The sequence below is a fragment of the Anopheles stephensi genome, chromosome 3 (assembly GCF_013141755.1).
Source record: "Anopheles stephensi strain Indian chromosome 3, UCI_ANSTEP_V1.0, whole genome shotgun sequence".
Taxonomy (NCBI): domain Eukaryota; kingdom Metazoa; phylum Arthropoda; class Insecta; order Diptera; family Culicidae; genus Anopheles; species Anopheles stephensi.
The window spans coordinates 1,169,305-1,193,730 of record NC_050203.1 but is presented as its reverse complement, the minus strand read 5'-3'; the positions used below and the strand labels follow the sequence as shown (position 1 = coordinate 1,193,730).

At 45.4% G+C, this 24,426-nt stretch overlaps 4 protein-coding genes across 41 annotated transcripts in view; 1 reads left to right on the top strand and 3 right to left on the bottom strand.

Annotated features, from left to right (window-relative positions):
- Nucleotides 1–165: 165 nt before the first annotated feature.
- On the top strand, nucleotides 166–3,699 carry LOC118512084 (NEDD4-binding protein 1-like). 4 transcript variants are annotated; one of them, XM_036056047.1, is made up of 8 exons: nucleotides 166–443; nucleotides 1,695–1,849; nucleotides 1,925–2,078; nucleotides 2,156–2,864; nucleotides 2,939–3,040; nucleotides 3,126–3,245; nucleotides 3,315–3,397; nucleotides 3,458–3,699. In XM_036056047.1, the coding sequence occupies exons 2-8, from the start codon at nucleotides 1,703–1,705 to the stop codon at nucleotides 3,586–3,588; spliced, it is 1,446 nt and encodes a 481-aa protein (XP_035911940.1). In that variant the 5' UTR covers nucleotides 166–443; nucleotides 1,695–1,702; the 3' UTR covers nucleotides 3,589–3,699. The 4 variants fall into 4 exon arrangements, with proteins under 4 accessions (XP_035911940.1, XP_035911938.1, XP_035911939.1 ...); XM_036056045.1 differs by having other exon boundaries at nucleotides 1,919–2,078; XM_036056046.1 differs by having other exon boundaries at nucleotides 166–478.
- On the bottom strand, nucleotides 172–1,695 carry LOC118512109. The gene is made up of 4 exons (XM_036056083.1): nucleotides 1,070–1,695; nucleotides 884–996; nucleotides 707–800; nucleotides 172–622 (listed from the first exon to the last, which is right to left on the bottom strand). Exons 1-4 carry the CDS (start codon nucleotides 1,352–1,354, stop codon nucleotides 503–505), a joined length of 612 nt encoding a protein of 203 aa, XP_035911976.1. The 5' UTR covers nucleotides 1,355–1,695; the 3' UTR covers nucleotides 172–502.
- LOC118512115 lies at nucleotides 3,644–4,804 on the bottom strand. The gene is made up of 4 exons (XM_036056091.1): nucleotides 4,528–4,804; nucleotides 4,239–4,287; nucleotides 3,923–4,150; nucleotides 3,644–3,859 (listed from the first exon to the last, which is right to left on the bottom strand). The coding sequence occupies exons 1-4, from the start codon at nucleotides 4,588–4,590 to the stop codon at nucleotides 3,780–3,782; spliced, it is 420 nt and encodes a 139-aa protein (XP_035911984.1). The 5' UTR covers nucleotides 4,591–4,804; the 3' UTR covers nucleotides 3,644–3,779.
- Nucleotides 4,805–5,218: 414 nt separating this feature from the next.
- Nucleotides 5,219–24,426, bottom strand: part of LOC118512073 (septin-7) — a 29,055-nt gene continuing 9,847 nt past the window's right edge. Inside the window, exons 1-11 of one of the 35 annotated variants that reach the window (XM_036055988.1) lie at nucleotides 23,409–23,563; nucleotides 18,252–18,719; nucleotides 16,737–16,850; nucleotides 15,828–16,528; nucleotides 15,509–15,761; nucleotides 15,246–15,438; nucleotides 15,012–15,174; nucleotides 14,583–14,624; nucleotides 14,034–14,199; nucleotides 13,819–13,952; nucleotides 5,219–8,745 (exon numbers count right to left, since the gene is read on the bottom strand). In XM_036055988.1, coding sequence (XP_035911881.1) covers nucleotides 8,697–8,745; nucleotides 13,819–13,952; nucleotides 14,034–14,199; nucleotides 14,583–14,624; nucleotides 15,012–15,174; nucleotides 15,246–15,438; nucleotides 15,509–15,761; nucleotides 15,828–16,528; nucleotides 16,737–16,850; nucleotides 18,252–18,569 — 2,133 coding nt within the window. In that variant the 5' untranslated portion in view covers nucleotides 18,570–18,719; nucleotides 23,409–23,563 and the 3' untranslated portion in view covers nucleotides 5,219–8,696. The other 34 variants (XM_036055963.1, XM_036055981.1, XM_036055980.1 and 31 more) reach the window with 34 other exon arrangements.

Here is a 24,426-nt window from a genome sequence, read left to right as displayed (position 1 = left end):
TGACAGTATTTCATGCAAAAGGTGCAATTTGCGGGAACCGAATTAATTACTTTACAAAAATTTCCATTATCTATCATGCAATGCAGCAAAATTGTTACCTGGGGAGCAGCAAACAGCATGACAGCTGAGCGCTCAGCTGTCAACAAACGAGAAAAGTCAAATGCATGACAGTTTGCGCGCGTGGGCCATTTGTTTACTTCGCTTCTTTATTGTTGCAATACAATACAAAACACATTAATAGAAGGTATTTCTCTTCAATTGCGATTGTGCTATTGCAAGCCGCTGCCGCAACATTAATACTATCGCAGCGCTAAGTGTGTTTTTGAATTGTTTTAATAATCCTACCCGACGCACAATCTCGAGCTAAACATCAAATGATTTTGAAACGGTGTGCTGGAACTGTCGTTTCCTCGAACACGCACGAACACGCAACGGCGAGAACGGTAATACTTACGTAGGGGGTTAGAGCATTTTGGGGGTGAGTATTGCTCCGGAATCGTTTTTATTTCGACTGCAAATCCTTGATTTCCTGCTCAATATTAGCACGCGCGGCACTTTCGAAACGGTCACTAAATTCCTTCGTCATGTAGATGCTCGGTATGCGACAAAGCGTTTGCAGCAACTAGGGAGGAAAAAAAAACAGAACAAAAATCGACAGTAGATTGTTTGCTTTGCGCTTAACCTCGTTCCAAGAACACTGTTCTACCTTTAGGCGCATTTTGTCGTAGGAACTAACATCCTCGGCCGGACATTCGTTGCGCAGCTGCTGGGTGTACTGTTTGTAATCTTCCGGCGGTGTGCTGGTATCGTGAAGGAGTAAGAAAAACACGATTATCATGCGTTTTCGCTTGCATTATAAAGATCTTCCACCACCAACGCTTACCCCAGTACTAGCAAATCCAAATCTTGGAAGTAATGAACGTCATCCTCGGACAGATCGCCTGCTTCCATCTGTACGTCCCCAAGCAATCTTTTAACGTTTGTTTCCAGTGTTTTCTAGAGTTGAAAAGAAAACAGGTTCAGCTTGGTGGATCAGTTCTGATCCCTGGTGCTGCTGATGCCCACTTACATTGTCCAGGCCTGCATCAGCGAAGAATTCACTCACGGCCTCACAATTCCGTGCAACACAATCCTTGTCCGCCTCGAAGTGGTAATACTGGAAGAGGGTGGCCAGCTGCAGACATATGCTAGCCCCCGTTAAGTGTGGCACCTTCCGACGGATCAACTCGGATTCTGTGTGGTAATGACGATGGCTTTGTTGTGCGTACTGCGACCGAAGCTTGGCCAACCACCTGTCCGATACTTCGGGCGACAGTTCTAGTGCTGTGCTGATGTTTTCCCATATGTTTTCCATGGTTCACTTCCGCTCGCTCCTCTAATGGAGTGTCCGGAGTTCGATGGATTCCTTCGAGCGCGTGGACAATCTATTCTAACTATAACTAAAGCGACCCACCTGAAGGCTGCTGCTGCAAGCTGCCGTGACTAATGTCATTGATTTTGCCTCGAATCTTTTGTGAGAAGAGTGCTGGCTGGATGGGCCAGCAAGGACATGCGCAGTCAAGAACGACGTTGTGTTTGTATCTGCCGATTCAAAACATCATCCATCGGACAGCATCGCTCCTAATCACTCCGTTCCAAACCAAAACATCGAATGATTGCTACCAACACTTTCGTTCTAACGATATTTCCTCTAGGCGAGAGGATGGCGCGCAATAAGTCGGCAAAGAAGGCCTCCGCAGCCCAAAAAACACGGAGCATTACAAAGATGAAAGCAAACGCGATCAAACTAAAGAGATCCACCGGCACCAAAAAGAAATCTCGCAAAGAATTGGCCGAACAGTTCAAAAAGGTAAGACCAAGGGTCCAAGGGACCAAGGGGTGTGTGTGATTGAGTTGATAAACATTGTTTGCTTTCCCCATCCAGATGAACGGAAGTCCAATGAGGACTCGGAAACAACTGCGGGAAAAACAGCAAGGAAACCCACAACAGGCCAGTTCAGCATCAGCCATCAACACCACCAACAACAATCACCAACCGAAAGGAAGTAAAGCGAATAGCTCTACGGAACAGAAGAAACGTAAGACAAGCTGGAGCTGAAGCCCATGCCAAACTTAATGAATTGGGATTCTTTCGTTTGGAACTATCTTTTTTCAGTTCATAAATCAGCTACCGATACGATACTGATCGAAGATTCAGACGAGGAAAATGTTGCCAACGGTAACGGCCAAACTCCAGCGCCTTTATTCTACCTTGATCGAAACCCCGGCATAAAGGAAGCAGAAATTCCGCTGTACGAAGTTTACCATGAGATTGACTCTGGCCCGGCATCAAGCGCGGATCGCCGTCCGGCCACTAATCCCGAGGAAAGCGTAATAATAGTGCTAGACAGCACTATTGATCGGACGGTGAACGATAGCATGAAGGAGATGCAAATCGAAGCAAAACCCGTTGTGGGGTCGTCTACGGATCCTGTAGCCAGTAGTAGTGCCACCAGCAGCAGCTCGAATAAGACGACCAACGTGCCAAAAGAGACGGAGTCTAAATCTTCAGCTTCCGCTGTGCCTCCTGTCGCCACGGAAGTGGCGGAAGTTATCGATCTCAGTGATTACTCCGACACGGAGCCAATGTTTTCCAACGTCCAGACATCAACTCCTGCCTTTCCCTCGCAGAACTGCATTCCGCTTGGTTTTGATGTGCTCAAACCACAGCCCACACGGAATGGTGGCAATCAAAAGCCAAAAGCCAAAAATCGATGGGACAAAGCGGTCGGACAGCCCGTGCCAGCGGCTAATCAAAACGTTCAGCAGGCTGCTCAAGGGAAGAAGCGGATGGTAATCATCGATGGGAACAATGTCGCGTTTGGGTAAGTCGAAGGTGCTCCGAAGCCATTGTATGGTGGGTGTGTGTCTAACACAGATGACTTTCCTTCTCTTACAGCCATCTGAACGGAAAAATGTTCTCCGTCAAGGGTTTGGACTTGTGTATAAGGTACTTTAAAAAGCTCGGCCACGAGGTGACCGCCGTCGTGCCTCAGTTTAGGTGCGTGTCGCGTACTGTCGATTGCATCACCGTACTATGCTCAATGCGCTTATTTTATTTTTACGATCTCCCCTACCGGTTTCAGGTTGAAGAAGCATCAAAGTACGGATTACGTGTTGCTGGAAAAACTGAACCGTGATGGCGATATAACTCTAGCGCCGTGCAAGAGTCTTCCCGGACAGTTTTCCTCTTCGTATGACGATCGGTTCGTAACGGCATATTTTTGCCCAGCAGCTTTCCTCATCTCATCATGGTGATCTTTTCCAATCAACAGGCTAATATTGTCCGTAGCGGAACAGTTTGATGGAGTCATCATATCGAACGACAACTTCCGTGACCTTCTTGAGATTTCGCCAGGTAAGCGAACGATCCAGTTGTCATGCAATTCTATTTACGCTTTTTCCGGCCTTTTTTTAGCCTGGCGACGAATTATCGAAACTCGCGTCATTGGCTACTCGTGGGTAAAAGACTGTTTCTTTCTACCGGACGACCCGTACGGACGCTACGGCCCTACGTTACAGCAGATTCTGAACGGCAAATCCCCATAGGGAAGGCGGACACACTTTATGTACAATCACGTTTTTGTTTTTGTTGAAACAGTTGTAAGAAAAATAAAATGAAAACGAGAAATAATTTATTTCTTACGCGAGAACTACCTACGCATACGTGTGCGATATTTTGATCTAAACATAGCAATGTACAGATTTGAGATGGGAAGTAGGAAGCTTTCGCTACGTGTTCACGGTGGAGCAGTAACGCGGTTTGGCGCGTCATCATCCCTTGTTGTCCTGATCACTTGATCGTAGGAAGGCGGCAAATCTGTAAGACAAGTCCAAAGCTGTATAAAACCACCTTCCCATGCAGCAGAAGCTGGCGACCTACCCCGTGGAATAGTGGTGACGACAATTAAGTTCTGGCTCGTGAAACCGTACTGTGGCGGCGGTACACCAGCACCGCCACGTCCATCCGGCTCGATTCGAATGTGTGTCGCACTGTTCAGGTCCGAACCGGGACGAGCAGCAGGGCCATTCCCCCCGGCGGAAGGTGCATTGGAAATGGTGTACACTATCCCTTCCTGTCGTACGTTGGTGCAGGTGGATGTGGTTGTAGCTGGGAAAGCCGATGAAACACAATTTCGATATTACAAGCGACTGATCGGAGCGTTAAAAATCCGAACGAAGCGATGCACTACACTTACCCGGTGCGGCAGACGCACGCATGGTTTTTAATCGTCTATCATACATGTACTGAAAATTTTGAAAAACGAACCATTTTTTAACCACGAGAAGCGATTTTTGTTGTTATCCAAATGGGTAAGCTAAGCCACCCGATAAGATACTGATTGTGCTGATGCAGCCTAAACGAACGGCGCACAGTTCAAACATAACAGTGACTCAATGTGACACTATGACGAATGGGAATGTGTCTCACACGATTTCTTCGGGAGTAAGTAATGCACAACACTAACGTGTTTTTAGTTCACTCACCACCATAAAATAGATGGCCATAATCGTTAGTACGATCACCGGTATCACTATGTAGGCAGCCATTTCCGGAACTCAAACCGTTGCCGGATGTTGTCGGACACGACCGTACCACAAGACTGGGCGTGATGATAAAGGGGTTCATAGCTGTGGTGCTCGGGTGGTGAAATTTTACAGTCGCTGCATATCTATGTGTATATGTATGGGGGGAACACATTTTATCGAACACAAGGGGGGATTTACAGAAACCGACACCGCTTAGCTCCGATGCATTTCTTCTCTACAGAGGAATGTTTAGCTCTATATGTTTAGTTACTATTCGGATGTAACAGACAAGGAACAAGGTGAATTGGCAGAACTCTTCAAGATAAGGGCCAGGAAAGGTCGAATACCAAGTAGAAGTAGCATGCAATCGCCGTGCAATCGTTTTCGAGAACAATTTTGATCATTAGCTCTAGTTGGTTGGTTTTGTTGGTTGTCGGAAGGATACCTTTGCTAAATTAAATAATTCATTAAAAGGCCCAAACCAATTTTTAAATAGTCCACTCTGAGCCTTTAGAGCCCCGTGGACAATGCACTCAATGCTCCTTGGAAGAGGTCTCTTGATCTCTTCAACTACGAGGACCTTTCCGATTCCAAATGTCCTGAAATCGAATTTCGAATGTGTTACACAAATGAAGAAACTACATAAAAACATGTTTCTTAAGCATAATATATCCCCGTTCTTTGTCTACGTGTGTGTTTTCATTATCGAAGATGTAAATCAAACACACAATTAGAGTACTCAAGTTGGAATATTTCGAATTCCGCGTGCTGCTGCTGCTGCTATCGTTTGCTTTTGTTTTCCCTCTTTCTAAGTTCTCCACACCAAACGGAACCGATTGGAACGTTATTTGCTTTTTTTTTCAATTTTTGCAATGGATAGAGAGACACACACCATCGATCCCCACACAGAAACAAACCTCCCGAAAGTGTGTGCGTGTGTGTGATCCATCATCACAACAATATCTGATGCTTATTTGGTAAGTTTATAACTCTTTATTCAGAGACCGCGTGACTAATTGAATAAGCATGTCTCACTAACAGAGACAAGATGTATGTACGAAAAAGAAAATCGGGAGGACAAAGAGAGGGAACAAGACAAGCGCGGGGACAGTTGTGATTGCTGTTGTTCATATCTAAACCGTTTTGGGGGCAAACGCTGTCCAAATCCCGTTTTCCAAAGATTCTGTAACCACACTACCTCAAAATCTCAGTCTCACCCGATCTGATCCGGGCTCTTTATCGCCCTCGCACCGTCTAAAATCCTGCGCGCCTGACCTATATATCCAAGCATTTCGTTTTCTATCGCTCTAGACACAGTTTGATCTGATGATTCGCTTTAGCGGGTTTTTTTTAAAGAACTTTACTGGTTTCGCTAGTGTTTGCTATGGAGTTTAAAAAACGTTGAATGATTTTATCAGGCCCCGTTCCTACGAGTAGTAATTGTAAAAGTCTACCGTTCCAACAACACTCCTCCCCCAGCACAAACCGAGAGAGACACGGTCTAAAATGAGAAACTATACTTTCCTGCGGCAAGAAAGCATCATTTGACCACTCTTTTGCTGTTCTGGTTTTCGGGGTGTGCCGGAAGTCCTGTCCTCATCCGATCAGCTCCTTTCAACCGTATTGCAAGAATTTCGCAAGGAAAATCGGCCAATACGCCTCTATATAGACGGGACACTGCGGCCATCGAAAACCCTGCCACCGAGAAGGAAAGCCCGCGCAATTCGCGAGACTGACTGTGAGCGTACTAACATTTCGTTGTCTGTGTGTGTGCTGAACAGTTTAATACAAAACTTCGACTAGTGAAGCTGTTGCTGTCAAAAAAGCTCTACTTACATTGTCTATCTAATCAAGGTAAAATTCCTGCATGTCTGTGTTTGTTCACTGTTGCATCAATCGTAATGCATCGTAATATTATCGTAAATGATCAAAAAAGGTTCGTTCGGGTGGGGGGTGCTCCAAGCAAAAAATGGGACGTGCGTTACAATTAGCTTAAAATCGCTGCTGTTAACCCTCTCTCTCTCTATTGGTACGTGTCGTCGTGTTTGTTGTGTGTTGCCTTATATCAAATATGGTGTTGTACTTAGCGAATGTTCGAAGGAAATCGAGCTTCTATCAACAGGATCTGTTCTGCTTCTTCTCTGCTTGCGCCCTTGCTGCTGTTATCTTCAAATTGCTTCCAGTTGGCTTGCTACAAATCTTTAAGCGATTAGCCCTATTTCTTGTACATCTATTTATTTACGATGAACGACGACTTGCCCGAGGTCACGCTCGCACTATATGCTCTGCTTCTGTTTCATTTAACGCACACTACCTCTATTGATTGATTTGTTTTCCTTTTGCGGGTTTTTCTTTCTTTCGTTTATATACCTCATCCCTTCCTTAACAACATTTTCATACTGCTATTAGCTGCTCTAGCGTAATATCGTTTCTGCTCTGTTTTCTGTCTCTCTTCCTTTCTTATCGCGATTGTACCTTTTCTTACTGGTTAATCTGTCTCGCGCCTCTCCTTTCCTCCCTACTTCAGCACATGCCGCCCTATCCTTTTCTTTCCTCTCTTTTAGGATAGTTTTGCTTCCCACTGTCTGCTGCTGCTGTCTGGCTGTGTTGTTTGTAAATATTAAAAGAAAAAACGGGTCTACAAATACCCTCGTATCGTCGTATAAAAAATAAGCCATGTTTTCTTACAAAATAATTTAATAAATATACATACTCTAAATGTCTATATATATGGCATATATGTGTCTCTGCTGTTGGGGAGGGAAAAACATGGGGAGCAATTGGTGTGAACTGTTAAACCGTTGTAGCATTGTGTTGTATTGCGTGTGTTTGTCGTTCATCGGCCACCCACGACCAGGAACACACCACCGCGGGGATGTAACGATCTGGTGTTTCGATTAGCCATCACACAAATCATCGGTGGGACCACCGATTGTAATTGCTTAGTTTCTCTCCTTTCAACACGGAATTTAACGTTTTTTCTATCTTCTGAACGCGTATTTTACGCCGGGGGTTTCTTTTTCAATGTTTGACTGAGCTAGGAGTGAGGAATTGCTCGGGAAGCAATTTCTTATACTCTACTTTTAAGCGAAAAACCAAGAGGTGCGGCGTGTTTGCAGCATAAAAATAATTATCATACCAGCGCTTTAATATACGTTGCAAACAATTATATGATGTGAACGAGATCGGTTCGATCCGATCGACGTTTATAGTATTCGTCTTAATACAACAGTACTTTACACCAGAGAGTATATAGAGCTCTTTCCCCATTACACACAAGTCGATAAAGCCGATCACACGCTTTTACACGGTACATATAAACTTATCTAGGTCCGTTTTAGCCATAAGCATTAATACAAGCTCATACACACGAGTGTATAACAGCTGGTTTTGTCCTCTTTCCAACGAGTGCGATCGTACTGAAAATACCGCTCTCGGAGTGCACGCAGGAGAATATCTTCATCTTCGTTTGTCAACTTTTTGCGAAAGTTTTATCTAACTTCTTATGATATAGAGCGTTTGTTTGATGATCGAGCATGATGAGGAGTGGGTGTGAAAGAGAGAGAGAGCAAGAGGCTGTGTTTCGTATTGCTAGGATGCGATATAGCATAGAATCGTACGTGTGTGTGTGTATGTGTGTTGGGGAATAGTAGTGATGCTACGATAGTTCGTTTAACTGTCTTTCTAAAAGCCTTACCAAGACCGCATGCACGTAACACACGTCTACACGTTGACCGGTAGTTGTTTCGCTTGCATACTTGATTTGCGATACTGTTTGACGCCGTTTGAGCTGTAGTAGTAAACAGTAATGGCGGTAGCAGGAGATGTGTGCGCCAGTCGGTTACTAACTATTGCATATCGATCACATTTGTACGGGTTCCGCTTAACGGTGCTGTTGCTTGATCCTGGCTATCCCAGCGCTTCCGGCATTCCCAGCACACATCGTCTCATCATCTCGTCCTTCCTCAACATCGCTCCTCACGATCCTCACGATCCTCGCACATTATCGCCCCCTCATATCGGTTGGTTGGTTGAAGTTGCAGTAGTGGTAGTTGTCGTAGTAGTAGCAGTATGCGCACACATTCTCCCAACCGTCCTTACACCACACTCTAACGGTGAGCGAAACTCTAGAAAAGACCCTTCTTTTTCTTACCTTTATCTTTGCCGTCCACAGTTCTGAAAAGGAGCCGGTGAGCAGGGAGGTAAGAGGTTGAGAATAATGGCGGTTGAACAGAACATAAACGAATATGCACAGCATTATAGTAGAAAACTATTGGGAGATATTGGAAGAGCAACCTTGCAGGAGTCACACAAACGGAAAACCGATTCAAAGGCAAAAGAGAGCACCCCAGGGGAAAGAGTGTGGACACAGAGTTTTATAGCTGAAAGGCATGGCTGGCCCCGCTAAGCTAACTACTGCATGGCGCTGGGCAAGAATTTAAAGAAATTAAACTACCAACAATTTCTGCCGGGGTGTTTGGTTTTGTTCTTCTGGGGATCTCAAGATACAAGGTGGAATTCTAACTACCGTTGTGTACCCGGCGGCTCTGTCCGTTCTGAGTTGATGTTTACTAAATGCCAGGACAAGTCCGAAATATTTACTTATTCATTTATAGATCAACAACTTAAAAAAATGCATACAAGACTAGTTGAAGTGTAGCATGAAAGCACGCAGCAAAACAAAATAAAGCCATAAGCCATCTGAAACACAACACGAGACGACCTCAGACGAGTCAAACGAGTAACTGCTTCAATAGATTGAGTGAGTGAAAAGTGTATACACACACAGAGAGAGAGAGAGAGAGTGTTATATTAAAAGTACATGCAAAACAAACCAAACTTTGCGAATTCATTTCAGTGTGAGAAAAACAAATGTTGAATAACATGCAACACAAACATCGGAGCGTACAGGACAAAGGAGCTCAGACAGAGAGAAAAAAGAGACGGTTCTACAGGACAGGGAGCGATAGTAGGGGTATGCGAGGTAAAGGAGCTATGGTGGCGGTGTGTTAATGTCGGTGGTGATGCTTTGATTTAACTGGGAGCGGAAATTGAAAGAATGAAACGTTTGATATTGGTAGTACCTTAGGAGCAATCCAGACAGTGAGAGACGTCGTCCAACAGAACAAAACCACAGACACAGATAGATGGAGAACCGGAGTGTTAATGAATAGTAGTCGAATGTCGGACGAATGAAGTAAAAGAAAGGAGATGGACGCAAAATGCCAGCTATGAGAGTGAGAGGTGTCGCGTCTGCTTCTTAGCCACACATTGGTTCCCAACATTGGCCAAAGTGTGCCTCATGTGCACATCACTTGATTAACTTTTCGTTTGTATCATCATTTATTTTGTTCTCGTTTTTGCTAGCGTTTCAGTATGTGCCCGCTCTTTCATCGTTTTGGTTATTATGTTGTCATTGTTTTCTGTTCTCCTCCTTTCCTGTTCCTGTCCTAAATATAGCCGTGATGTTATTATATGATTTGGTATTAATCCGCACTGAATCCAAATGCGTAAAATTAGTAAGTGACGATTGCAAAACACATAAGAGACGGACGCACGCACACATGACACGCGATATGATCCCGAATTAAAGCACACATACAGTTAGCATTAAAAAAAACATAAACCGATCCCACTCCCCGAAAATGCGTTGTAATATGGTCCGAAGAAAACGTTCAATGCTTAAGCCTAATACTACCACGATCGATGGACCCTCACACCGTGTGTGCTGACTATCAGAAGGACGTCGCCCTCAAAAGCTTATAAACTAAAACTGAAATGGGTTTAATGATCGTGCGTTCACTTTTCCCTTCAGCACCTCCTTCTGTAAAATGCGTCCACCTAACACTCTACATATTCTATTGCGTGTGTGTGTATTATGATTGATCCACTTGCTTTGTTAGTCGTATTATGCCATTCCTTGGGGATTTGGGTACATTCGCTAAAAAAAGATTACATCGCTTCTCCACCATAGTTGCTTACTGCTAGTTGGCGATGGTTGATGCTAGACAGTTATAGTTAGAGCAATCCCACAGCAAGCACCAATTGGAAATTACGACTCTTTAGTTTTTCCTGTTCCAGATATGTTCCCGAGTAAAGATTACACTAGCTTGGATCTACATGTTGCTTGGTCTTATTCCTTACCACTCGGTAACCGTGTTCCACAGCGCCGATACAGATTAGAGCTTAGAGCGAAGAGTGACTTGAAGAGTGCTTTTGGTGACCGGCTTATAATGGTTAATGGTGCGTTTGCAGTACGAGATATGGGTTTACCTTTACAATATTGATGGCGATTTTGGTTCTTCGTCTTTTTAACCTATCAGACAATCGCACAGTGGAGGATGAAAGTTACATAGTAAGGTGGTGGTGGTGGTGGTGGGTGCAAAAAGGAGTAAATAGTGGCATTTTAGTACTTGAGTAATGCTTGCAGTAGTGAGTTCCTAGACTGGTGGTAGTAATGGTGGTGGTTGTGATTTTCTCATTGCGCCATAGTGTGAGACAGTAACTTTGATGGTTTTTGGTCACAATCATCCTCACAAAACACATGAAAGGGAAGTGTATGGACATTCCACCCCCACCCACTTCCCCGTCAGATCTCGTTTCTAGGAGATTGTTTGCTGTTCTGTTCCGTCTGGTTTCTATTAAACCGTAACCGAAACCAACCGCCGCACGCATTTTACGATTCGTTATGATCTTGCGGACTGGGTGGCACCGTGCTGCTGTTATTGTTAGCGCTAGTAGTGAGAGTGGAAGTCGAACCGGCCGCACCGGTAACGCCTCGGACGGCGTCCGGCGCTCCGAAGCTAGTGTGCCGTCGCAGCAACGATCCGAACACGCGCCTGCCCTTCGACTCATCGGAACTTCTTGATGCAAGAGACGCGGTCCTGGAAAGCATTCGGGGCATTTGTTTTTACATCAGTTGTACATCAGGTGTTTTTAGTCTTTTTTTTTTGGTTGGAATTTTGGTTTCTACTACTTCATACAGACATACACGGGAGATCAACTAGTGTGTGTGTGAATGGTTGTTGTTTGTTTTTACACAATGTACCACATTTAAAGGGAGCGCCTTTGCGCCATTTTAAACCTGGGCTTGGAAGGCCAGGCACAGTCTAATTGCTTGTGCAAAATTATATACGACTTTATGCGAATTTTTCTATTTTACAGTGTCTGTCATATTATAACACTTTATCGACGATCGACTCCAAGTCGGTACAATAATTGGCATGCAACAACATGTATCTCTATTTGCACAGTTTGGGGAATTTTACAGGTAAAAGTGTGTAGTTAGTGTACTAGCGCCCTTCTTGCAGTTCCGTAGCTCCGGTTCCATACATTCGCTTCGAAACAAAATGACAACGTATGTTACAAAGCATATCAAAAAGTCCTCAAGCGCTTCAGAAAGCGGTGTGTGTTGTAGCAGCAGTGTATGTTCGTGTTGTGCTATAATAAAGTGGTTCATTTTTGCACCTGCCATTTGGAATTGAACCAAAACCTTTTTTTCTGTGGCGTAAAACAGGTGTAAAATAGGGAAAATTGTATCATGGATGTAAAAAATAGAACGATTCTGCAGAGCAAAATGTACAGTTTTATAAGAAAAAGTAAATCAACTTTAGTACAGTAACTTAGCTCGTGGCTTTTCTATGCAATTTTTACAATTGTCTTAAAAAACTACTCTCTGTAAATTAATTATCCTGCAGGCAGATATTTTGATAACGTCTCGGGTTTTTTCCTTTTTTTACAAAAAATTCAAATTTTCTAGAACTATGGGACGAATTCAAACATAAATGGATAAAAATGGTCTCGATTTTTCTATCAAAAGACGCTAAATTGAGATTGTTTGTTTTAATAAAATGTGCCACGAACTAAGCTACACACAACTAAAGCTTTATACGAAACCAGAAGTGTGGAGTGAAAAGGACGAAAAAGTACAACCGGTTTATATGATTTACTCACACAAAAGTTTCTTTTCCTGTATTGGTTTGTTCGTTTTGTTTGATAAAGTGTTACGGTTGTGTTGTGTTTCGAATCGGTTTCGAATTGCGAAAAAATATAAAGTTTTTGATCGTTTCCAAAGAGTCCCACACACACACACACACACAGATGGATACAGTTTAGTGGCGCAGTTTCGGTTTTACACACCAGTACCGCGCACGCACGAATGTTGTTTGTTTTTAAAAATGTACGTTAAATATATGTTTTGTTTTCGAGTTTTTTGGTTTTGTTGTTGATTCGTATGATGGCAAGGGTAAACAAGAAGGGAAAAGAAGAAGAAGAAAACAACCAAATAAATTTCTGTTCGTAAGTCTGTATCGTTTTTCTTTGTTTTGCTGTTACCAACTCATGAAGTACAGAACACAAAATCGATGAAAGATTCCTCTCAAAAGCAAAAACAAAAGTAAAACATAACTGGATGATGCAAATAAAGAGTAAAAAGCGTACGATAAAACATTTCGGACAACAGAGCGAACTGATAGCAAAGGTTTGCAAACCAAAACAAAACTTAGTAAATAAGCGTAGGCAGTAAGTAGCAGGGAGGTTTTTTTTTAACCACGACATTAAGGAGGGATAGGAACGATAGCATTTTAAGTAGGAAGGCAGTTGTTTCGTTTTCTTAAACAAAAAAAAGACACACATTCCACTTACACCACATAAGCACTATATCCATCGAAAAGAGACATAGAAAACTCGCAAACAAGCGAGAAACAGAAGAATAGAAAGCGAAAGAGCTGCATCGAAATAAACCAAAATGATAGACGAGGGCACAGGTTAGCACAAACCAAACAAACAAATATTGATCTGTCGGGACACACACACAAGAGACAAATGTCCATTATACAAAACATATCTTTTATCGAATGAAACTCGTAACGAGCCTTTGCAGTAACTGCGCCAGCCGACCGTCGATGGGTCAAAATTCAAAAGCACAACCCCACCAGAAGCCGGTAGTGATAAAAGCGTAAACCGTTGCCCCTCTACTCTCTAAATAAGGTCTCGTACATGTCGGCAATGTAACCTCGGTAAAGTTAAGTCCCTGCGAGCACGCGTAAGATTCGAGCGTTCATTCGTGGGGCCGATGGTGGAAGTTTGCGATAAAAGGGAAAGTTTGTGGGAGGTTTTGAAAACTAAAAACCAAACATATTACACAGAAAGGAATGCTCAAAAAAGGTATCGAAGAAAAACCGTAACAAGTAACAAAGTGAGCAAATTTTTGGAAAGTATGCACCGTCAAGGCGGCTGATCAATACTTACTCTTTGCTGTTCGCTTCCAGACTCTTGCGGCGCAGCTCGTCAAGCGTAACGCCGTTCTGCTGTTCCCATTCCGATTTTTCCTGCTCGAAAGCCTTCCTGCGATCCTCCAGCTCGCGTATTTGAAGCTCGAGAGCCTGAAGGAAATGAAACGTGAGGGTGTGTGTGTGTGTTAGTGGTGCACTTCAAGGGGGCATATTCGAACCACACAAAATTACCTTCTTTCTTTCCTCGTGGCGTCTGGTTAGTTCGGCTTCCGAGTCCTTCAACTTTTGCTTCTTCTCCTTCACCTTCATCTCAAACACTTGCTCCATTTCGGCTTCCATCTTTTTCATCTTCGACTCGTGTTCCCGCTTTTCTTCCTCCATCTGGGCCAGCGGATTCCTGTACAACGGAAACCATAACACTTCGTATCAGTATTTCTTCGAACGCAACACAACCCTAACGCGCTCTTCTATGTCTCCGCTTCTTCATGCGACAAAGCTTTCGACCTTTATTATGATTAGCAACTGAAAATGGATGAGATGTGCATAAACGAACAGTTGAATAAAAAAGCGCTGCATGCATGGCAAGCAAAGACTACGCTCCTGGAACTTTGGGCTCTCTACCGGAAGGAAGAAAATCCCACTCTTCCGACGTTACACGCCGTGGGATGTTCCCATTTCCGTATAGAGACACAAAGCAGCTAAACGATGCAGCAGGGTGCAGGGAATCTTGTTAATGCTTAATACCAATTATGTCCCTTTGCCGGGGGGTGACTAACTTACCATCCAGTACCATTTGTGTTAACCGTTCCAATATTGCATAAGCTGGATGAGTGTGATGAATATGGCGAGATTTTGGGTTTTTAAAAGGGTGAGAAATGAAAATGAATTTAGTGTTAACCAAGAAGAGCAGCAGCAGCAGCAGTGTTTGTGTGAAATGTGCACGCGCGTGTGTAGAAAATAAATTATAAAATAAGAAAAACATTTTCTCTCGAATCACGAGCGAATGGATGACTCTACCACCGGATGGACAGCATGCCGGGTGGGCTTCTGTCCACTCGGTTGCGATGCCATTTACGCTCTGATCGAGAGCAATGCTCCATGTTAGATCAGCAGCCATCGCAATGCGAACATACACACAACCAACAAAGCCAACAAAAATGGAGTTAAAAAAAAAACGGGACGGCCAACCGCCAAACGAGGAAGGCTTACTTATTGCTCAGCTTGGCCTTGCCATCGGTACCGAGACCGGCCAATTTTCGGCAGCGATAGTTTTCGTAGTGCACATTGTTTGTCACATCCTTCAGGTCCTGCAGGTTCGTTCGAATGACCATATTGCGCAGAGCGATGAAATCACAATGGTCCAGATTCTCAACTAAAAACAACACGAATATAACAACGTTAGACAGTCTGTCGACATGCCGAGCTGATAGATCCTCTATCCACCTTCAGCAACGCCCCACGGATAGCGGCGTCCACGAACTTTGCGTCCATCGATCTCAATAATCGCGTTTGCTCCGACAACCGCGAACGGTACGCGGCTACGAAGCTGTCGAAGCACTTTTGCATCCTCCTCCTCGTCCATCGGATCCGGGAAATCGTAGATTTTGATCTTGTGTTGAGCGATTTCATTCAGGATCTACAATTTTAACGTCACATAATCAGTCGAAAGGGGGTTTTTTGCTCTGCTACATTCCTTTCCTACATACCTGCTTCTTGAACAGAGTAATTTCCTCCGGGGTGAGCGTGTCCGCCTTGGCAATGACTGGTATGATGTTCACCTTATCGCACAGCCGCTGCATGAACTCGATATCCAGCGGTTTCAACCCATGCCCGGACGGGGCGATAAAGTACAGACACACGTGCACGCGCGAATCGGGCAATGCCGTTCGGTGGACGCGCGACTCGGCCGTCAAGTACTCCTCATACTTCGATTCAACAAAGTCCACAATCGGTAGCCAGCTGTAAGGTAGTGAAAAAGCGAGTTAGTTTAGTTGGCTTGTATGCTTCGTTTGCTGCTCTACCTACCAGTTGCTGTTGTCTACGGCATCACCGAACCCGGGCGTATCGACCACGGTCAGCGTGAGGTTGACACCGTTCTCCTTCAGCAGCACCTTCGTACTCTCGACGGCAACCGTCTTTTTGATGCGCTTCGACGGTCCTGGATGCTGCTCGGCGTGGTAAATGTCCGACAGGAACATCGAGTTGATGAGCGTCGATTTGCCCAGTCCCGATTCGCCCACCACCATCAGCGTCAGCTCGAAGCCCTTTTTCACCGCCTTCCGGTACACCTGATTGGGCAGGTTCGCGAACCCAACGTATCCGTCCAGCTCTTTCGGTTTCGATTTCACCACCGGCTTTTCCTTTTCGTGCCGTTCGTTCGCCAGCTTCGCGCTCGCCGCATCCGCGTGGTGATGATGATGGTGTCCGTTGGCACCGCCGTCGTGATGGTTTAGCAGTGCGTCCCGCTTTTCCTTCAGCGAAACACTGTTCATGCTCGTGGTCAGCCCGTTCACACCACCGACGCTGGCGAGATTATTGTTCCCGGCCAAACCGCTCCCGTTCGTGGTTACGGATCCGTTTAGCCCGTTGTGATTGTTATTGGTGACCATTGCGCCAATCGACACCGCGGCCGGTGAGCTGTTGTTAGTAGCGCCGGCCGAGTTAGTGAGCCCCGCTGCCGCCGTGCTGTGTTTGTCGGTTGTGGCTGCGTTTGCGCTGTTATTATGCTGCGGAAGAGAGAAGCGAACGTGATGGGGAGAGCGCGTTAGTTGGGCATCGGGATTAATAAGGCAAGCGGCAGATAGGGGAGAGCAAGCAGCAGCAATGGAAGTTAAATTGTTGAAAGGAAAACGCAACGCAACGGGAGGCGAGCTAGGAAGCAAACAGGGAACAGCAAAGTAGGAAGCCAACCACACAACGCAAAGCTCAACTCACGATCACGTTGTTGTTAGCCAGGTTGAGACTGTTCAGTCCTACCGGTGGATTTGGAGGCGGCCCGGACGGACTGTTGCTCTCCGACTTGAAGAACATTTCGCGCTTGGTTGCCAACTGAAAATCACACGTACCAAATGAAATGAAACGAATCAATTAATGCGAACAGATACGATACACATCCACAATACACATGCAGTGAACAGAAATGGAAAGACGCGGCAACCAGACATGAGTTCTTTTCGGCGTTCGGGCATTCCAACCACGAATCCTTTTGGGCTTTTAACCATTTCCGTCTTTGTCATGTTAGTAGCGATACGGATACGATACGATACAACAATAAAACTTAAGGTAAAACAAATACAATTAAAAGTAGTTTAACTTCTTATAGTTAATTGCTTCCTAACTAGATTACAGCTGGTGTCATCAATGCTATGCGGTGGAGCAAGATTCCTTACTAATAAACTCCTCACAACAACGTAGTACCTTTTCATATCAGAATAATGCCTTTGCGGATTGAGATTCACCTTAGAGATTCAAGATAACTGTAATAACATTAAATTCATCCCTATCAAGCAAACCTAACGAGCTGTAACGTATGCATTGAAAAAGGACGTAGTTAGTTGTCGATAATACTGATGATTCATTAGTATCAATTTGATTTAATATTAAGTGCCTAACCTGCCTACAAATTACAGCCTGGGAAGCTTGGATTATTAATTAAGAGTGATTGAGTGAAGATTTCGATCTCTACAGAGTGATCTACAGTTCTTCGCTTGGAGTAAGGGTTGTTGGTGTAGAAACCAATCTCCAAATGATGATCCTCGTCAGTTTTGCTAATGTGGAGCTATTACTACTATGATCAAACAAATTGTTGCCGAGCTCTTACTGAAAACCCTCCACAGCTAAATGGTGCGTAAAATTTTCGATTCTCGTAAATGATTCTACTTCCTGCAGATGGGGTGCGATTCTCCTCATCGGCTGTTGCCTTTTCACCCTTTTTCTAAACACAGTCTGCGTCCGAAATGGTGCAGCGGTGAATTGTGAAGGTGAAAACCAACCAACCAAAGCGTCTCGCGTCTCGACAGGCAGATATTGTATATATTGTTACGGTGAACCTATCCGCGATGTGATGATGATGCCTTCGCATTATTATTCTATCTAGCCGCCAATGATGATTAAATTATTCCAGCGGTTCTCTCGCTCAATGTAAACAAATCCCTCCCCTCCCTACCCACATTCACACGGCCCACGCCCTTCTCCTACATGTTTGCTTAAGAGTCCGCAGAACCGGTCGCAGGAGAATTTCAAAGAGCGAAGCCGATTATAAAACAATATCAATAAAATTTTATGTTTCCCTTTGCGTGCACATACAACACACACACACACACACGAAAGGAGGATCGTTCGTTTGCGCTGGTCGGTCGGTAAGGATCATCTTCCGGCACTACACACGCCACTACACGATCGTTCTCTGTGCTTCTGCTGTAAACACGCCCGTTACCCCGCTCTGCTCACCAGGCTAACCTTTTCCCGTTCCGCTTTGTCGATCTTGGTGAACTCGTTGCGATCGCGATCGATCTTGTTAAAGGACGACGAGTAGTTTGGCAGCTTCGGAGGTGGTATGGGCCGGGCGGCGATCGTCGGCTTCTCGTGCGTCTTGTTCGTGCCGTGGATGCCGGCAGTGATTGGTGGGACCGTCGAACCGGCCGACCCAGACTGGAAGTTGGCCATGTAGGCGCCGGGCGAGGAGAGAACGGGCTTCACCGGAGGTACGGGCGGTCCACCGGCACCGGGTGCCGTTTGTTGTGCTGCTGTGGGCGTTGATGCACTCATATTTTCATACTCTGCTTATCGTCTTATCGTTATCACACATATAGACACCTGCCTATCTATGCCACACTTGTCCGTTAGGAACTGTTTCTTCTCTGTATTCACGGTTCACACACAGACGCGCACACAAACAGTCTTTATGCTGGAAACATTCTGAGATCATCCCGGAGAAAAGATGGACACAACAGATCGTTAGAGGTACGTTTCACAAATGTAAAGCTTACAACCAGCATACCAGAAGATCGATGAAGATCGATCGAGCGAATGTCAGAATGAGAATGTTGCAGTTGCAATCGTTGGTCACGCATCCGTGACCCACTGCTCGTCTCGCGACCTTTCGATCTGGTGGTTTGATGGCGCGATCAACGCGACTTCTGCGCGATTGTGTGCGACATTCTAGTGCAAATCGAAAGCGATCACTAACGAGCCATAAATTATGCCGACGACAACGACGCTGCCCGGGCAAAATCCCATCCCAGCCGGAGTGGTTTTAGTGGACGGTGGTCATAGCTAATTGAAACAAACGATTGCCTTAACTCCCCATCGCTTCCTGAGGTTATGGAGGTCTAGTAATCGTTTAGAAATCGGCCACATTCGCATCGGGGGGGAAAATGGCGACCGGCAACATACAGGCTCTGCATGCGTTGCATTATTAATATTTATGAAAAGATCTCCTTTTTTGCATGGCAATCGGTGTCACCCATGTATGGAAGGCAGGGGACAGCAGACTAACGGCACCGACCTAACCTAAAGGCATAAACGGATGATGGAGTACCGTTTGCTGTGCTGCATTGATGCGCACGTTTCTCCATCCTATCCTAAGTACAAATCCGATCGCAGGAGAAAGATTAACGGTGGTGTTGGACGGCCAATAAAATAGATAAACAATTGCCATACGATTCAAACTAAATAAATCAACCATTTTGCCAAAGCATTATTCGACGACGCGAAGGATCCACGGTGGGAATGCAACGCCTGGTGATCGATGCTTTTTAATTTATTCCCAATGAAACATTTTAAAGGCCGGTTTTTACTTCAAGGGGCAATAGAAGCAAGCAGCAGCAGCCACAACAACGCTCTATCTTTCTTATCTTCGTTCCCATTGCCGACCAGCATTCGCCCCTTGCTTTACGTCACGCGCATGCGTTTTGTAAGTGAATGATAATGAATGCAAGATGCATTACTGCATTTTTGTTTCACACACAAGGAGAATCGCTAGAGTGTTGTGTACTACACTCGCACAACGTTCACTCCGCTAAAAGTGCACGTTTGAACGGAGCATTCTACGCGCAATCCGATTAATTACTACCACATGCACCGATGGCCCCATATGGTCCGAGGACTCCGGTAAATCGGGGACTGCATCGTCTCGGCGCACATACGGTATGTGGTGACACAATGTGGCCGTTTGTCCGAAAGGGTGCTCCGGAGTCTTCGTAGAAAACTGAGATGTAACATTCCGATAGTGGCGGTTGCTCTCGATCGCATCGATACTCCGCGTGCAATGGAGGGAACCTGGATCATGTTGGAAACCGAAGCAGAAGCCTTGGACGAAGGGGCTGCACCAAACGACGCAGCGAGATCTCAATTATAAACAGACCAGAAGCCAAGGGAAAAAATGAATCTCCTTCCCTTGATGGCCCAGGAACCCATTCGTCTTCGGGAATGGGAGAAGAACAAATAAACATTCTGTCACTGCACTGCAGCAGCATATGTACACCATGATGCAGTTTATGCGGGAGAGGAGTCACCGAGAGGCATACGACCCAGAACGTGGTTCGTTCACACCATAACGGGTACGCGTACGCGTTCTGGCTTCCCGGAATAAGAGTATGATCGTGATTTTTTCTTGCGCTGTTCTGTCCAATCGCTAAGCTGAGTACACTCAGCTCAACCGACATGTGGTGTGTGGAATAAGTTGCCGCATAAGCAACTCCGGTACGTTTTACCACTCTTCCATTGCTGGCCGCACGCCTCTCCCTCAAGCCCGTAACAAATGTGCTGAGCATTACTTGTTTCAAGTATGGGTGCGCGCTTTTTCTTGGTGGTGTCTGACGGAAAGCCACTCCAAAGAGGTCCACAAAATGTGCGTCTGCTTGCAGCTAGTGTCCAAACAAAACGGTTCCGTCCATAATCGGTATGTGCCGCACCACGCCATCGCCCTACTTTTGTGTTGATTCTACACCGGGAAGGACTTCCGGTGGGTTTTGGCGTTATGCGTGTGTGTCAGTTGAGCTCATCACTTGTTGGTAGCGCGTTTGGCACGTCAAAACACGGACGTTGTGGCCTCACGGAGAACGACCAACATTCAAGTACGTCCAACGTAAGCTAGCTACCCCGCTGGGTATAGTGGTAGTACTTCGCACACCCTATCTCCGAACAATGTTTGTCTTGGTTCTTTTTTTCCGCCGATAAGCGACAATCCAGCCCAGTCCAAGTGTCCATCAAACAACAAGGGGATGGCGCGAAGGGCGGAGGCCACGGTCAGTTGTTGCACGATAGCGTTGTTCTATTGCATTGCCGCCCCAACCCGTCCGTCGACCACGTCCGCTACACATATACACACCCAGAAAGAGTACGTGGAATGGAATGAGATTTATGCCCTAGAATTCGTGAGATCTGGCGAATACTCCGATTCCCTTCTAGTACGTAAGCTCAGGCAGGAGATGAGCTAAGCAGCATCAATAGCAACACGCAATTAGTAATTGTAGCTTGCCCATATTCACAACTACATATGCCGAGAGTAGGGCAAGATTCTTCACGGAACTCGTCCACTTTAATCGGTAGTCATGCTGCTCGGTGAGTAATTCCCACGTTACCACGTACTGGTGTGTTTGGTGAAGGAAGGGGGTGCGACCGGACTGCTTCGTGGATCCCATTACTCATGGCATACTATGATTCAAACCTAGAACGGCTAAAATTAGTCCGACTTGACGATTGTGTTGTAGATGGGAAGGCGAAAAAAGGCAAGAATTCGAAACGACCTCCACACACATTCGCGAATAGAGGGGAGGAGCATGCAAACACAATCGATCAAAGAGACGTTTCCTTTCTTGCGGTTTCCTCCTTCTCGCGTACGATGATTCCGGATAGCTTCCTTTCGCTTTTATTATTGTGTAATCAATACGCACAGGTTGGTGCGTTTAGAGACCTTTGCCGGGGGGCTTACATATCGGAAGCATAGCTCGGTAACAACAAAAAAGCATGCTTACTTCGATTTTAATTGCCATTGGACATTTTATGTCGATCTAATGCTGGGTCGGGGGGATTTTTCAGTTGAATCAACTCGGGGACATACCGAGAAAATGGGCTTCTGTGTGGGTACGTAGTATTTACTTCTTGATAAGACCCATCTATTTTTATTTTTTATTGACCATCGAACCACTTCTCAACCCGTAGAGTTTGGTAGTTGAGGTAGTGGTAGTAGTAACTTTCGCCCAAAATACTCCCCATCAATCATGTTTCATGCCAGCCATGGCCCACGGGTGGAGAAATCCAGGCCCACCGCGAAAGGACAACATAAATCGGGTGCTCAAGCGTTTCCCGGGGCTTTAGCAGGGCTTTTTCGTTTTAGTCCCCAGATTAAATAATCACTTTCACAAATTTGGTGCCTTTTTTGCAAGCCAAACAAAAATAGCATCTCAACCATCTGCTGCAAGCTTTTGGCTTAACACACATATAAATCAAAGCAATCGCTGGGATTTGGACCGAGGAAAGGAGAACATAGGCAGAGGCGCATAAAACCGTCGAGTCCAGTAGTTGCGGCCTATGACTCATGTTTTTGGTCTCCTAAGATATTCTACTGCTACTGCTGCTGTTACTGCTGCTAATGTTGCGTTTAATGCTGTTTCTTCCCCGGGCACATATTCTTCTGGTGCAGTTGTACATTATGTACTCAAACTCCACCAACCCACTCCCACTCGATTCTGCTTCACACTGCTGTTCAGTCCTGTTTTTTCACACACACACACACAAGCGCATATGCACACACACACTCGATTCGTCCTGCCTGTTACCGAAACAAGATGCTATGTTTTATGTTTTTTCTTGTATCTTCTTTCTTCCACAATGGGTGTTGGCTTTCTGAGCTCCAGCCGGGAAGACAAATTACTTCCAAAAAACTGCACAGCTTCCTGTACCGGTTTTGCACAAGAAGGATTCCGATTCGTTTGACACTCGAGACGGAACACAACTCGGTTCACGAAAGCATCTTCTCAATCAACACGCACACACACAGTACGCACACACAAGATGTCGCGTTAATTTAGAATATTACTCCACTTGCTTCACCATTCCAGTGTGTGTCCTGATGGGACCCTCTGCTAGCAGGCGTTGCTTTTGACAGGCTACTTTTTGGTATGCTGCACGCACTCACACACACACGCCCAACTTCTACTGTGGAAAAGGATACGAATACACACGCTCACACACACACACGCAGAGCCGCAATCGAACGGATCGGCTTTTATGTTTTCTCGGCTTCTTCCAACAGAATGGAGAAGTGGTAGATCCTTTTATGGCATACGATTCACCCTCTTCCTGCCCCTCCCGACTACGCTCACCCCCTACTGTTCGCTCCCTCAACAAGCACACGCAGCACCAACACACGGAGCAACACACAACCTCGCTGGACAAGTTTTCGGGTTCAAGTGTTTTCGATGCGTGTGTGATGCGCTGTTTCTTCTTCGCCGTTCGGAAGAGGTCTCCCTTCTGTTGCAACTGGCCCGTCGCGCTAACCTTTCCCGTCGACCAGAACACACACTGCGGGCTGGAAATTACTTGCACACACGGAAAAGTTCACGCACGGCAACGGATTGCAACCGGGACGCGGCGGACACGCACCTTTTTCACGACAAAAAACAACCGGGACACACACACAGACTATTCACACGCCTACAGATTCGTTTTCTCGCCCTGTGAACCGAAACGCAGCGCCACCGTAAATATGCTGTTCGCGTGTTAGCGCGATATCACCAAACGACTGTGCGACGCTGCTGGATTAACCCTTCGCGGGCCAACACACGTCAATGCAGGCGCGGCAAGTGTGATTTTCAAAACGCTTATTTTACCAAAACAGCCCATGCAAGATCGATAAACAGGTTTTGAATATTTTTCCCCACTTTATTGTGAATAATTGAAGCTAACTAATTGATAAAATCAATTGATTTTGCACCTCGGTCGCTTGCATTTCATAAATAATTCAACCGTTTGCGAAACGGCAACAGCCACTTTTGCTTGAAAATATATTCCACAACCGCACTTTCTTTGCACGTTACCCCGGAGAAACACGCAAACGCTCACGCTTAACCGAGCGTTACGTTTCGTATAACGCTTCAGCTGTTCGACGCGCGCCTACATTTTGAAAGTGACAGTTACAGTTTTGTTTTTCAACCCGAATGTGGCAAGTTGGTATTTTTTGTTATCAACATCATTCCTCCACCGTCTATTTTTTGAGTGTAATAAACCTTAAAAAACATGACATTTGACCAGACAGAAATGTAATAAATTTGATAAGGCGCGTGGAAAATGCAACTAGGCTAGCCACTATGCTGCAGAGAGCTTATCTTAACAAACTTTCCCTTCAAATAAAAATTCATCTAACGCAAAAGCTACTGCTGCTGCTGCTGCTGCTACAGTAGAGGGAAAGTAATCATCTCGATGTAAAAAGACACGCTCTGTTAGCATTGTGTCCACCTCGTCGATGGTGGTGGTCGACGAATTGAGCGAATTTACGCTAGGCGGTAAATAAATTACGAACATTTGCCCACATCAGCGACGGCAGTAGGGTGCAAAAGGCGATCCGCTTATGTCAGCCCGAAAGGAGCAAACTGTTTAAAATGCAACTAAAGTTGAACGAATT

Coding starts and splice junctions, on each gene's coding strand:
- LOC118512109 (XM_036056083.1), bottom strand. CDS start 1,354: ATGGAAAACATATGGGAAAACATCAGCACAGCACTAGAACTGTCGCCC. Junction 997..1,069: donor CTGATGCAGGCCTGGACAAT/GTAAGTGGGCAT, acceptor TTTCAACTCTAG/AAAACACTGGAAACAAACGT. Junction 623..706: donor ACGACAAAATGCGCCTAAAG/GTAGAACAGTGT, acceptor TTTCCTCCCTAG/TTGCTGCAAACGCTTTGTCG.
- LOC118512084 (XM_036056045.1), top strand. CDS start 1,703: ATGGCGCGCAATAAGTCGGCAAAGAAGGCCTCCGCAGCCCAAAAAACA. Junction 2,865..2,938: donor GGGAACAATGTCGCGTTTGG/GTAAGTCGAAGG, acceptor CTTCTCTTACAG/CCATCTGAACGGAAAAATGT. Junction 3,398..3,457: donor CCTTCTTGAGATTTCGCCAG/GTAAGCGAACGA, acceptor GCCTTTTTTTAG/CCTGGCGACGAATTATCGAA.
- LOC118512115 (XM_036056091.1), bottom strand. CDS start 4,590: ATGGCTGCCTACATAGTGATACCGGTGATCGTACTAACGATTATGGCC. Junction 4,151..4,238: donor GCGTGCGTCTGCCGCACCGG/GTAAGTGTAGTG, acceptor CGGCTTTCCCAG/CTACAACCACATCCACCTGC. Junction 3,860..3,922: donor CGTCACCACTATTCCACGGG/GTAGGTCGCCAG, acceptor CTTGTCTTACAG/ATTTGCCGCCTTCCTACGAT.